Source organism: Triturus cristatus, chromosome 9, assembly GCF_964204655.1.
Source record: "Triturus cristatus chromosome 9, aTriCri1.1, whole genome shotgun sequence".
NCBI classification, from domain to species: Eukaryota; Metazoa; Chordata; class Amphibia; order Caudata; family Salamandridae; genus Triturus; species Triturus cristatus.
This window is the reverse complement of record NC_140592.1, coordinates 785,234,569-785,246,588: the sequence shown is the minus strand read 5'-3', so window position 1 is coordinate 785,246,588 and position 12,020 is coordinate 785,234,569. Positions and strand designations below refer to the sequence as shown.

The 12,020-nt window shown below is 46.5% G+C and overlaps 1 protein-coding gene across 1 annotated transcript in view; it reads left to right on the top strand.

Annotated features, from left to right (window-relative positions):
* C9H14orf39 (chromosome 9 C14orf39 homolog) overlaps window positions 1-12,020 on the top strand; it is a 1,162,755-nt gene that overhangs the window by 996,800 nt on the left and 153,935 nt on the right. Inside the window, exon 15 of the mRNA XM_085626171.1 lies at window positions 10,166-10,425. Coding sequence (XP_085482297.1) covers window positions 10,166-10,425 — 260 coding nt within the window. The remainder of the gene's footprint in view (window positions 1-10,165; window positions 10,426-12,020) is intronic.

Sequence of the window (12,020 nt, the reverse complement as noted above, 5' to 3'; positions counted from 1 at the left end):
ATGTAATCTTGCTCCACTTTTTTTTTCAAGAGGAGACTCGTTGTCAATAGAAACAACCCACTTCTCCCAGCTGTGGGCTTTATTACCAGGTAGAGAAAACTCTTCAGTCAATTTACTGACTTTCACCTGCAGATTATGTATTCTCAGTATCATCAGCTCTTACATTGGTGTCTAGGGAACAGATGTACAAATCACATTAAACTTAAGCTGAATAGGCCAGCCATTGACAAAAGGGCATGTCAATCACGAAAATCAGCTGTTAAGTCTCATAACAATTTATCAGAAGTCTATAAAAATTCAGTAAGTACATCGTGAGTACCTTCTTTACATCTGTAGTGCCTTTACTTCACATCATTTGTGCTAAGTATATCTTAAATGTTTTATTTTTAAGTATGTTTATATGTGTGTAATTTAGTGTAACATACATATGTGTATATATACATAAGTATATATGTATATATATGTATGCACAGTTATAGTTAGGACCTCGTTTTCATAGGAAAGCGTTTTTTGTTTTCCCAATAACTTTGGCGCTGTCTGACGAATCTTCACAAATTTTTCAAAACTAGTACAGCAGTCAGTTCAGGTGCTGTGTTGAAATATTTCAGAGTGATTCATCAAGTGGGGGCAATAAAAAGGGGGGTCCCAAAACTCATTTTCCCCATTCAATTTCCCATAAGGATTTTGAGCATTACTACAGCCCGAAATGCTGTACAGAATTACACCAAATTTGACAGAAAGCTTGCTCTTGCTCCAGAAAGAACCCTTTTTGTTATTTGGTGTAAATCCATTCAGTAGTTTTTGAGATATTAAAGAAAAAGCACATTTATATGTCTAAGGTTTCGGACCCTCAACGAATTCAATCAGTCTCATGCAGAGATCTGATTGGCTGCAAGCACTTCAACCAGGAAGTCTTGGCAGCCAATTTGGGACTCTGAGTCCCAATAAAAAGAGAGAAAAAAAAAAGGGTCAGGTAGGAAAACCCTGAACCCTTAGGCCTGGTGCACAGGCGTTCAAGAATATCATAGTGCCGTTTTGACACCCATAAGTGATGCAGCATGATGCAGTCTATGAAACTGGGAACAGAATGTGAAGCATCCATTTCCTTGTTCCCACTCCAAACCAGTACTAAATATTTTGTCTAGTGGAATTAAAATGCTATGACACCAAAATGTAAAACAAGTAAAGAAACATTGTTATATCCCATGTTTGTTCTGCGCGACAGGTTCATGAGTGTCTGGGTGACTTACTGCCCTCAATTGCTGCTTCCGCTTTTCTACTTAGTACAAAAGGCTCCACAATCTCCGGATTGGAGACTGGTGAAAGGCAAGAGAGTGAACATGCATGGTTCAGCGATGACACAACTGAATACCTTGCATGCATGTTAACAGTACCAAGTGTACCATCCTGTCATGCATGGCTCTATAAGCACAGTAGGGTTTTCTCCTCTGAACAGTGCATGGCGTGTGCTTCTATTCTAAAGTATTGACAGAAGGAGCACGGTCTGTCTGCCTACAAAAGCGTCAATGACACATACATGGACAGTTTATGAAACAGGGACAGAATTGCCTGTTGCTTTGTTGTGTTCAGACCCCTCTATTTTGTGAAAGGTGGAGGGAATACAGCCTGTGGATAAAGCTGAACCATGAAATGAAGTTAGATTCTGAGTTTAGGCTCAATGTCATATTTATAGGCAAATAATTAAATATCTCCTTGCCCAAAAAGTGCCAAACTTAGAGCTCGTCGTAGGCATGCCCCTCTTTCCCAACACTCTGCAAGTGTGCCTCCTGGTGCACTACTCGTTGGGGAATGAAGTACCCTTGGTTGCTGAGGGTTGTTGGGGACCAAGAACCCCTCCTGCTACCACCAGTAAGTCCCACTCAGCGGGATTCCTGAGAGCTCATCAGAGGCCCCCACTTTTCTCCATCACTCTGCAAATGCACCTCCTGGTGCACTCCTGGTGGGAGGATGAAGTCCCCTTGGCTGCTGGGGGTCATTGGGGCCAATAACCCCTCCTGCTAGCACCAGTAAGTCTCACACAACAGGATTGCTGAGAGCTCATCAGAGGCCCCGCCCCTTACCCCACCACTCTGCAAACGCTCCTCCTGGCTACCCACTCATTGGGGGATGAAGTTCCCTTGGATGCTGAGGGTCGTTGGGGGCTAAGAACCCCTCCTGTTACTACCAGTAAGTTCAACAAATTAACAAATGTTAACAAAAATATCATGAATTATAATTATGATAATAATAATAAAATAATTATTAAATTCAATAATAATTTGACAGTTAAACTTTTGCATAATAATATCCCCTGAGCCCTAAAACTCCATTGACCACCAAAACATAGTCCACCCCATACATTTATAAAGCTCATTAAACTATAAAACAAACAAATCATCCTTCAATCATAAAAATCTTAAAATCATATACTAAAATGACTCCCCCAAAATGTTAAAGCTTCCCCTTTACCCAGTCTCACCCCTGAACCCAAAAAACCCTTTACTTCCCAAAACTTGACCCATCTCTGAGCCCTACAAATCCCATTGCAATATAAATAAAATCCAGCTTGAACTTTGAAAACATCAAACCTTATACTCAAATACTCCTCTAAACCCAAGTACTCCCCTTAACCCTAAACCCACTCCCATTCCTGAACCCTAAAAACCCATTTCTCTCAAAACTCAACCTATCCGTGAACCCTAAAAAATTCTCTTAACCTACATATCATAACAAATAACCCATCCCTGAACCCTATCAACTTAAAACTCTATACTTAACAACTTCCCCATTAACCTATTCCCACCCTGAACCCTAAATACCCATTACCTCCCAAAAACGTACCCATCTGATAGAGACTTCTAGCCGCCGATTCCTTACATTTGAAACTTTTGCTTGAGCAATACCCCTTGCACGTGCCATTGGGTGGCTCCATTCGGCTTCCTGTGACGTTGTCAGCATTGTTAGTGTTGGTTATGACGTCGTGGTCACCTATATAAGTGCCACCCATGCGCGCAGACATTAGTTCTTTTCTTTCCGTGCCGGTTAAGTGCCGATCCGGTAAGAGCTAATTACTACCCTACCTACCCTACTGTCGCTTTTTGACAAAGCCTTTTTTGACTTTTTGTCGACTTCAAGATTTTTTCCATCGTGTGTCAAGGAATGTCTTCAAGGAAGACAGGTTTCAAACCATGTGGCACCTCTCACTGTGCCATGTCAGTTACCGATCCCCACCTCGTCTGCCTTTGGTGTCTCGAGCACGACCAGGACTTGAAGTCGTGCTCAGACTGTTGCTGGCTCCAAAGTCCTTGCGGGAGTGGGCTATGAATAGGGGTGGGCGGAATTGGCGAAAGCGACTTTCGCAAATTATCGCGAAAATGTTACAAATCTCCGCAAACACGCGGAAATATCGCGAAGATGCGTAAGTTTTTTTCCCGCCCGTTCGCGGTATTTTCTGCGTGGTCGCGGCTCGCCAACTTACCCATGCGGTTGCTCGCAGGCACGGCCATCTTGTTTTCACTCTTGTCGCGGTGCATGATCGCGAGAAGAAAGACGTGATCGCGCAACGCATGACGTTACTGTGGGCGCGAACTGTCGCGAGACAGCGCAAATGGCTACCAACAAGCCAACATCTCGTGGAGAACGCGACCGGATCGGTAAAACTTGTAGGCGAACGCGGGGATTCTGGTAAGGCGATCGCGCGCGCGCGAGACTGTATTATTGTACAGCGCGAGCAAGAAACAAATTATCGCTAAGCTGCGGAAATTTCGACATTTTCGCGCTCTCCGCGGAACGCAAAAATGTCAAATTATCGCAATTTCCGCGAGCGGAACGGAAATTTAGCCCAGGCCTAGCTATGAAGCTCCTTGCGGCCCAGGAGTCAACACCATCCAGCGCGACTCCATTGAGGTCTCCAGTCCCAATCGAAGAAAAGGACGTCGATGTCCTCTTCCTCCCACTCAAGGTCCATGGGACACTCGGGAAAGAGGCACAAGAAGTCCAAGTGGACTTTGTCTTCGCCTCGACTGTCATCCGTTGATTAATGAGGTAGGGAGCACCGACGCTCGAGGCTCGGTTCTGCAGGCCCAGAGCCACGGTCGACTTTGTGCCTCCCTCCCTTTCCGGGAGAAGGCGCGACCCCGCTCAAATCAAAGAGTTTTATGAGGCCATCGGGGATCAATTTCTGGCTTCGGGACGGTGCCAGTCTTGCCAACGCGACCTTTTGGTAAAGCATGCCATGTGGCGTATGTGGGCTCTGCAGTGGGACCTGAAGTTCCAGTGGGCACAGTATTGGGGAAATCTCACCGACATCGTCCAAATCTCGGAGGGAGCTGCAAGAGATCTGCCGTGGTGATTGGGTCAGAGACAGACCCTTTTAGCTTCCCCAACCAGAACACACAGTGGTGACAGATCCGTCACTTCTGGGATGGGGCGGCTATCTGGGAGAGGTGAGGATCAGGGGACACTGTTCTCCGGCGGAGTCAGAGCTCCATTTGTTAGAGCTTTGAGCGATTTGGTTGGCATTGAAAGAATGTCTTCCTTCTGTCAAGGGGAAGTTAATGCAGGTGTTCACAGACAACACCACCACAATGTGGTATTTCAGTAAACAAGGTGGGGCGGGTTACTAGACCTTTTGTCAAGAGGCCCTGAATCTCTGGACATGGCTGGAACAGCAGGGCATAACCCTGGTGGGTCAACACCTGGCAGGTTCTCTGAATGCCCGGGCAGACAAACCCACATGTCGATGCCTAGTGGATCACGAATGGCGGTCTCCAGTCGGAGGTGGCGCAAAGTCTCTTTCAGCAGTGTGGAGACCCTTCATTAGATCTGTTCACCTCTGAAGAGAATGTGCAATGTCAGCAGTTTTGCGTGCTGGAGTTTCCAAGGCGGCTATCGCTTGGCGTCTCTTTTCATCCCAAGTGGAGCTCAGGCCGTTGTATGCCTTTCGGCCCATACCACTTCTGCCCAGAGAACTGAAGAAGATCAAGAGCGACCAGACCCAAGTCATTCTTGTGACTCCAGACTGGGCAAGGAGAGTCTGGTATACAGAGCTTCTGAAAATGAGCATTGATCCTTCAATCAGGCTGCCCCTTTGGGATTATCTTCTGTCACAGCAGCAGGGCAGGGTTCTCCACCCGAAACTGTCAACTCTCCGCTTCCATGAATGGAGATTGAGCGGCTGGAGTTAATGGCTTTTGACCTTCCTCCTGAAATATGCAATGTTACTTTGGCTGCCAGGCAGCCCTCCACTACGACGGTATACACCTGCCGCTGGCAAAAGTTTGTATCGTACTGTACGAAAGTTCTATAGATCCTCTTTCTGCTTTTCTGTCTACTGTTCTTTTTATTCTTACCCTTGCCCAGCAGTACTCTGCTTTGGGTACCCTAAATGGTTATCTTTCTCTCTCTTTAAGTCTTCAATTGTAAATAGGTTCTTGAAAGTTATGACGCCACTTGTTTTCACCCACGCCCTTTGTCATGCCACAGTGGTACCTTAATTTGGTCCTCTCTTTTCTTATGTGTGCTCCCTTCAAGCATTTGCACAACTGTCCCCTCCGGCTGCTTACCATCAAGACAGCTTTTCTGGCGGCAATAACATCTGCCCGGAGGGTGAGTGAGTTGCAGGCGCAATCATGTAAGCTCCCTTACATGATGACTTTTGCAGATAAAGTGGTGCTTTGCACCCGTGCTTCTTTTCTTCCAAAGGTGGTGTCCCCATTTCATCTGGGTCAATCTATCACGCTGCCCACATTCTTTGCTCCTCTTCATCCTTCTAAGAAAGAGGAACATCCCCACCATCTGGACCCAAAAAAAGCATTGTTCTACCTTGACCGCACAGAAGAGTTCCGGGTGAATGACCAACTCTTTGTGGGATACGATGGAGCTAAGAAAGGTCAGGCAGTGCAGAAACAGACCATTCAATGCGGGGTCATTCTCTGTATAAAAATCTGCTACGCTTTGGCTGAGAAGACGATCCCTTAGGGTTTAAGAGCCCATTCCACCAGGGGAAAGGCTGCGACTATGGCATTGGCTCGGGGTGTCCCAGTCCTGGACATCTATCTGGCAGCAAAGTGGGCGTCTCTGCACACATTTGCCAAGCACTACTGCTCGGACAGTTAGGTATGCAGGGATGGACATTTTGCCCAATCGCTCCTGCAGGACTTTCTAGTGTGAGAAATCTGTCTGCAGCCCACCGCCAGGAGGGTATAGCTTGGATATTTATTTTAAAGTAAGGATTCTGCAGCTAGAAGTCTCTATCAGATGAACAAGTCTGGTAGAGACAAAATCTAGCTGCAGATTACTTACAGACCCACCCATGCCTCCCCGCGCTGCAAACGTATTTGTTAGGACTAGGGTTACTCCCTTTTTCAGGGCCCTAGTTTTGGCACACACTTAGGCAGTCACTTCATGGCTCTGCGCTTCTGGCGTAGGAAAGTGAAAAGTACAGACTTCAGTGTGCCTGTATGGTGCCTATATAGGTGACCTCAACATCATAACTGACACTAAAGATGCCGACGATGTCACGCGGAGCTGAATGGAGTCACCCGACGGCGTGTGCAAGGGGTATTGCTCAAGCAAATGTTTCCGGATCCAGCCTGATGCCTGGGAAATTGTAAGATAAGGAATCTGCAGCTAGATATTGTCTCACAGATAATGTGTTACCGAAGGTAAGTAACTTGTTCATTAAAGGTTATGGTACTGTGGTCAGTAAGGGGTAAAATGATTCCATGGTGTATTTTTACCACATCAAAAGATGTAAGAATAGGTTTCAAGTATAACCATGCTCATATGTGGGAATCACAACAAACTAAGTCCAAGAGCTACGAAATAGTTGAAGAAACTGGAAACTTAACGCATAGATGTTTTATAAGCCTAAAAGCTAAAATCTAAAAAGAGAAATTCAAAGGCCTGTAAAATGAAGAGTGGGTTAAACGCATTACAAGTGGCCTAAAAATCAGCTACTGGGCCAGGAGGCAAGTAATTGAAACATGTTTTTTTCCAAACCTTTATTTTTTCAGTTTATTAATGTTGAACAACAATACAAAGCAGCACTGTGATCAAAGGTCACATTGCAACATTAGTATGGACAAAACATGGGGCATATTATCAAGCACCGCATTAAAATTATCGCCGCTTTATAGGCAGAAAACTGCCGCTAAAGCGGCGATAATGGACTTGATAATATGCCAGAGAATTTCAATAGAAGCCCATGTTGACACCAGAACATTAGCTTCTATGGGAATTCTCAAGGGCATATTATCAGCCCATTATCACTGCTTTAGCGACATTTTTCTGCCGCTAAACCGGTGATAATTTTTAACGCCATTCTTGATAATATGCCCCATGGTTCGTATCATGATGACAAATACTTTTGTGTGGAGTATAATGGGGTGGGGAGGCAAGAGTTACAGTCGAGTGCAAACAGTCAGTTGCTGTGGAGTCGTCCTCCGAGGTGTCTCCCTCCAGGCCCAAGAAGGTATTACATAGTAAGCCCCAAGCTTCCAAATCAACTTGTAGTTTAGCTTCCGAGCAGGTGTGTCGCATCTGTGTTTCCTCTGCCATCACCCACTCAGAGACATCTCTCATCCAGAGCGCCTCAGAGGGAGCCCTGATCCGATCCATGTGATGGATACCCACCTCCTTGCCAACACCAGGGTCAGCTGCAGAAACCAGTATGCCATTCTCTATTTCTAGGGACAAACAAGATTTCTCAACCACAAAACTGATATGTGAGAGTAAAAGCCAATGTGGTAGTCTGACTCAACTTATTTAATACCCTCACCCACACTCTCTCACCTGGGAGCAGCCCCAAGGCCAAGGGCATAAAATCGTCTTCCCCAACTCCACAATGGGGACAAGCAGAAGGGCGCTCTGAATTAAATGTGTGTGATGCCACAGGGTTCATGTAGGTACAGTGTAAGAAATTGAAATGAATTTACTTGAACTGGGCATTGTTGGACACAGACTTCACCAACGCCCAAATCCTGGCCCAGTCCACACCTGAAAACGAAGCCCCAGCATCTGCCTTCGATACCTACCTCACCCTCAGCTACCCACCAAATGGTGTCAGCCTGTAACGGCTTGTAAATCAAAGAGTTAAGATGACGCCCAAAACCCCTGCGTCAACAGCGTACCCAGCCTAGCCCTCACAGGTGGGTCGCCAGCATAGACGTCCAAACAGCTCTAACTATGGGGCATATCAGCAAGGCGAGGCGATAGAATTATCGCCGCTTTTGCGGCCGTTTTTGGCCGAAAAGCGGCGATAATTTTATCGCCTAATTATCAAGCTCACGCTAACACGTGAAAACTTGCGTTAGCGTAGGAATTCCTAACGCCAAGCTTTGCATCTCTAATGAGATGCAAAGTGGGCGTTCCTGACATGACAGGAGAAATGTCGCTAAGCGACATTTCTCCTATCATCAAGCCCCACGCTATGAAGCATAGCGGCAAGAAAAGTAGCGATAACCCCTGTTATTGCTACTTTCCTCACGCCTGCTTCAGGACTGACTTAGCCATGATATCCTATGGAAGGTGGATATCATGGCTAAGTTTGTGAGTCCCTATCATCAAGCTAACGCCACATTGCGTGAGATTATCGCTGGGTTTCCAGCGATAATCTCACGTTAGGCAGTTAGCGTGAGGATTTTTATCGCTTTTGAGATAAGCGTTGCTAATAGCACGCTATCTCAGCAATAAAAATCAACGCTAGCCGGCGATAATTATCCTAGCGCTTAGTGCGCTTAGCGATAATTATCGCCGGTTGTTGCTGATATGCCCCTATGTCAGTTAAGTCAGCTGGTAAATAAAATATGTGACTGAAAAGGTGGATGAAATACCGATTGTGGAAGTAATAAATTCGCCTTGACCAAGTAAATAATGGAAGTTAATTAGGCCAAAATTCAATTTTATGAATACAAGTGAATTTAACGCCTTTACTTTTCAAACAGTCAACACAAAGGATTTTAAAATACTTTTTCATTGCAATTTTTATATCGGCGCCAAAGTCACTCCCAAGCTAATTTTAGTTGCAAACAAAATATCTGTCTTAAAATCGATGCGAAAACCACTGACATTTTCGATGTTATAAAGGGCGTGAATTTCAAATCCTTGCAAGGTAGACTCAAAGCTTGCTCATCATCACTCAGAGCAAAAGAAACGCAGATTACTGGTCATTCCCTTTAAGAGCAGAACCTGACCATTATTTAAGTGCATTTAAGCTTGACTGGGTCGTACTTCTAGTAGACATTTGGTTAACACGCACAATGTGTGGCTTTCAGTGGGAGAAGTCTTCTTTTCGAGATGGCTTCTCCATTAACCAAATAATTCCTGGTATGTGTCGCTGTTCTTGAAAGCAATGCACCTCAAGCATTGCAATGAAAGTGCACCTCATGCATTGCAATGAAAGCAGTCCCTGGGACGCAGGATAAACCAAACAGCCAATAGCATGGCTGTGAGACAGAAATACTATCTTATGGTTGCGTCTATGTTTTTTTTTCTCCAAAAAGTAGTGACAAGCGGATTGCCAGAAATATATTGCTGTCAAGTACACAGGGTTACAACTGGAGATGCCATTTTTTTTTTTAAAAGCTGAGTCCAGAATCGTCTGCTATGCAAGTTATTCTGTAGAAAGAAATTCTGAGGAAAAAAATAAAATAAAAAGAGAGAAACACACTCAGAGAAACATAAAGGGAATGAAAAAATTATCTTCCTTTGTTGTCAACTGAAGTAACCAGCATAAAAAATAAAAGCATAAATGTGTGGCCAGACGCCCAAGCGATTCAAGCAAAGTAAATGACCAATGTGCTAATGCTTTGCAATATTGTTGAAAGTTTAAATGGTGATTCTGATGAAATCCTTTAAGCCATTTGGTGTTTAACAGCTGCAGTAAATAAATGAAAGGATCTAGCACTCCGAGTTATTTTTAGATATTTCAGGTTTTATATATTCTGGTATCATTAACTGTACAGTTCTATGGGAAACTGCTTGACATTTTGCCTATCTGTGTTACTTAGGATCGCTTAGCTGCGTTATGATATGTAAAACGTGTTGATATTTGCCTTAATACTAAGTTTGAAAATAGTGTATAGCCATCCATGCAAGCAAAAGGTTAGAAATTGTGTTTTCTGGAACCAGCATTGCATAACTTCAGTTTTCTTTACATTAAAAGGATGTTCTCACTGAAAGTTTTAAATCAACTGGAAATAATACTGGAAGAGAAGAAGATCGTGGAGGCGATTTTTCCAGAGCTCCCGAGCTCCTCCTGTTTTCTAAATCGCCTCTGTTTCCTAGAACTCCAGACACACCTGTGTTTTCAGGAACTCCTGAGGATACCGAATGTCATCAAAACCGTGGGATGCCTGTCCTAATGAAAACCCCAGACCTCGCTAGGAATAGAGGACAGTTGCCTAAAACCCCTACATTTGAAATGTAAGATACATTTTATTCTACTTGAAAAGTGACTTGTGCCTGATGATACTACTTGTAACAGTTTGTCTCTGAAATCAATGCCAATATATCGAGGTGATTCCTGCTTCTAGTTTTTTTTTACACTGGTGTTTTAAATTTACTTTGTTTCACTGCGCTTTGCACTCCATTCTTCTGACTTGTCGCACACGCAGTATTTATATTCTGTGGCCATATATCTGCTCAGTAAGATTGTGTGTGTGTGTGTGTGTGTGTGTGTGTGTGTGAGGGGGTTTTGATTTCCCACCAATCACGCTGGCACATAATGCATTATACGACAAGCAGGACGCACATGAGATGCTTAAGGGGCAGCTCAAAGGGAAAGGGATGCAGATTGGGGATACCAAATGAGAGAAAGCATATATCTGAAAGAAACACGTTAGTTAGATTCCTCACCTTAGAATATCCCCAGGCGTCAGACTGGATCCGGAAGATTTTTCGTCAGCAATACCCCTTGCGCGTCGCTAGGCGTTGTCTGCGGCTCCGCGTCCGTCGTTGGCATCGTGCGCCGGAATGACGTCGTCGGAGTACTTAGACGCCGCCCTCGCGCGCTGACGTCAGTTCTTCTTTTTTCCGCGCCAGTAAGCGCCGATCCGGGAGAGCTACCCCTTTAGTCAATTTTTGACTAACTTTTTTCGACTCTTTTTGGTCACTTTCGACTCTGGTGCCGGTAGGATGCCTGATTTCAAGGCCTGCGACGACTGTCACCGACTGATGTCGGTGACCGATCATCACCGCCAGTGCCTGTACTGCTTGGGCCTCGACCACGACGCGGAGTCGTGCTCCGATTGTATGGCCCTGACCTCGAAAGCTAGGCGGGAGCGGTCCCGCAAGCTTCTCGAGCTTCGCCACTCGGCTCTGCGCCCCTCTCGATCCCGGTCCAGGAGGAGGTCCAAGGATCGGTCGCGGAGCCGCACTCGACATCGTCGCTCGTCTGGCTCGAAGTCTTCGGGTAAGTCGAAGCACTCCAAGAAGTCCAAGAGGTGACACCGCTCTTCGGACTCCCCTCGCCGGTCGTGCGACTCGGCCGAGGGTCCGGGTGGTTCCACCCCCGCGGCTCTGCGGGAGCCGCATGCGCCGCGCAAGTCCCCATACCTGCCGGTCCCTGGGACTGACGCGACGCCGGCGGAGGTCAGTGCCTTCCTCTCGGCCATGAGGAGCATGGCCCCGCCGTCGACGCCTGCCGGTGTGCCTTCGGGCCCCGCGGGCTCGACTGGGCGACCTCGCGTGCCGGCGGCTCCGGCGCCGTTGGAGGCTCCGGCCCCGACGCCGCAGGTCCCCGAGGGGCCCGAGCCTGGGCCCCCGTCGACGCCGATCGACCTCGTTACGCCTCCTCCGCCGGCGCCGACACCGGTACCACCCCCGAAGCCGACTCCGTTCGACGTCGATCCCCGGTTCAGCCCCTGTCCGGTCCCGACGCCGATGCGGCGCCGCCCGACGCCGCATCCGACGCCGCTAGAGACACATATTGTCTATCGACCGGCTCCGATCATTCCTCCTGTTTACCAGGAATCGGATGACGGGGGCGACTGGGAGGGGTCTGAGGACCCTATGGCCCT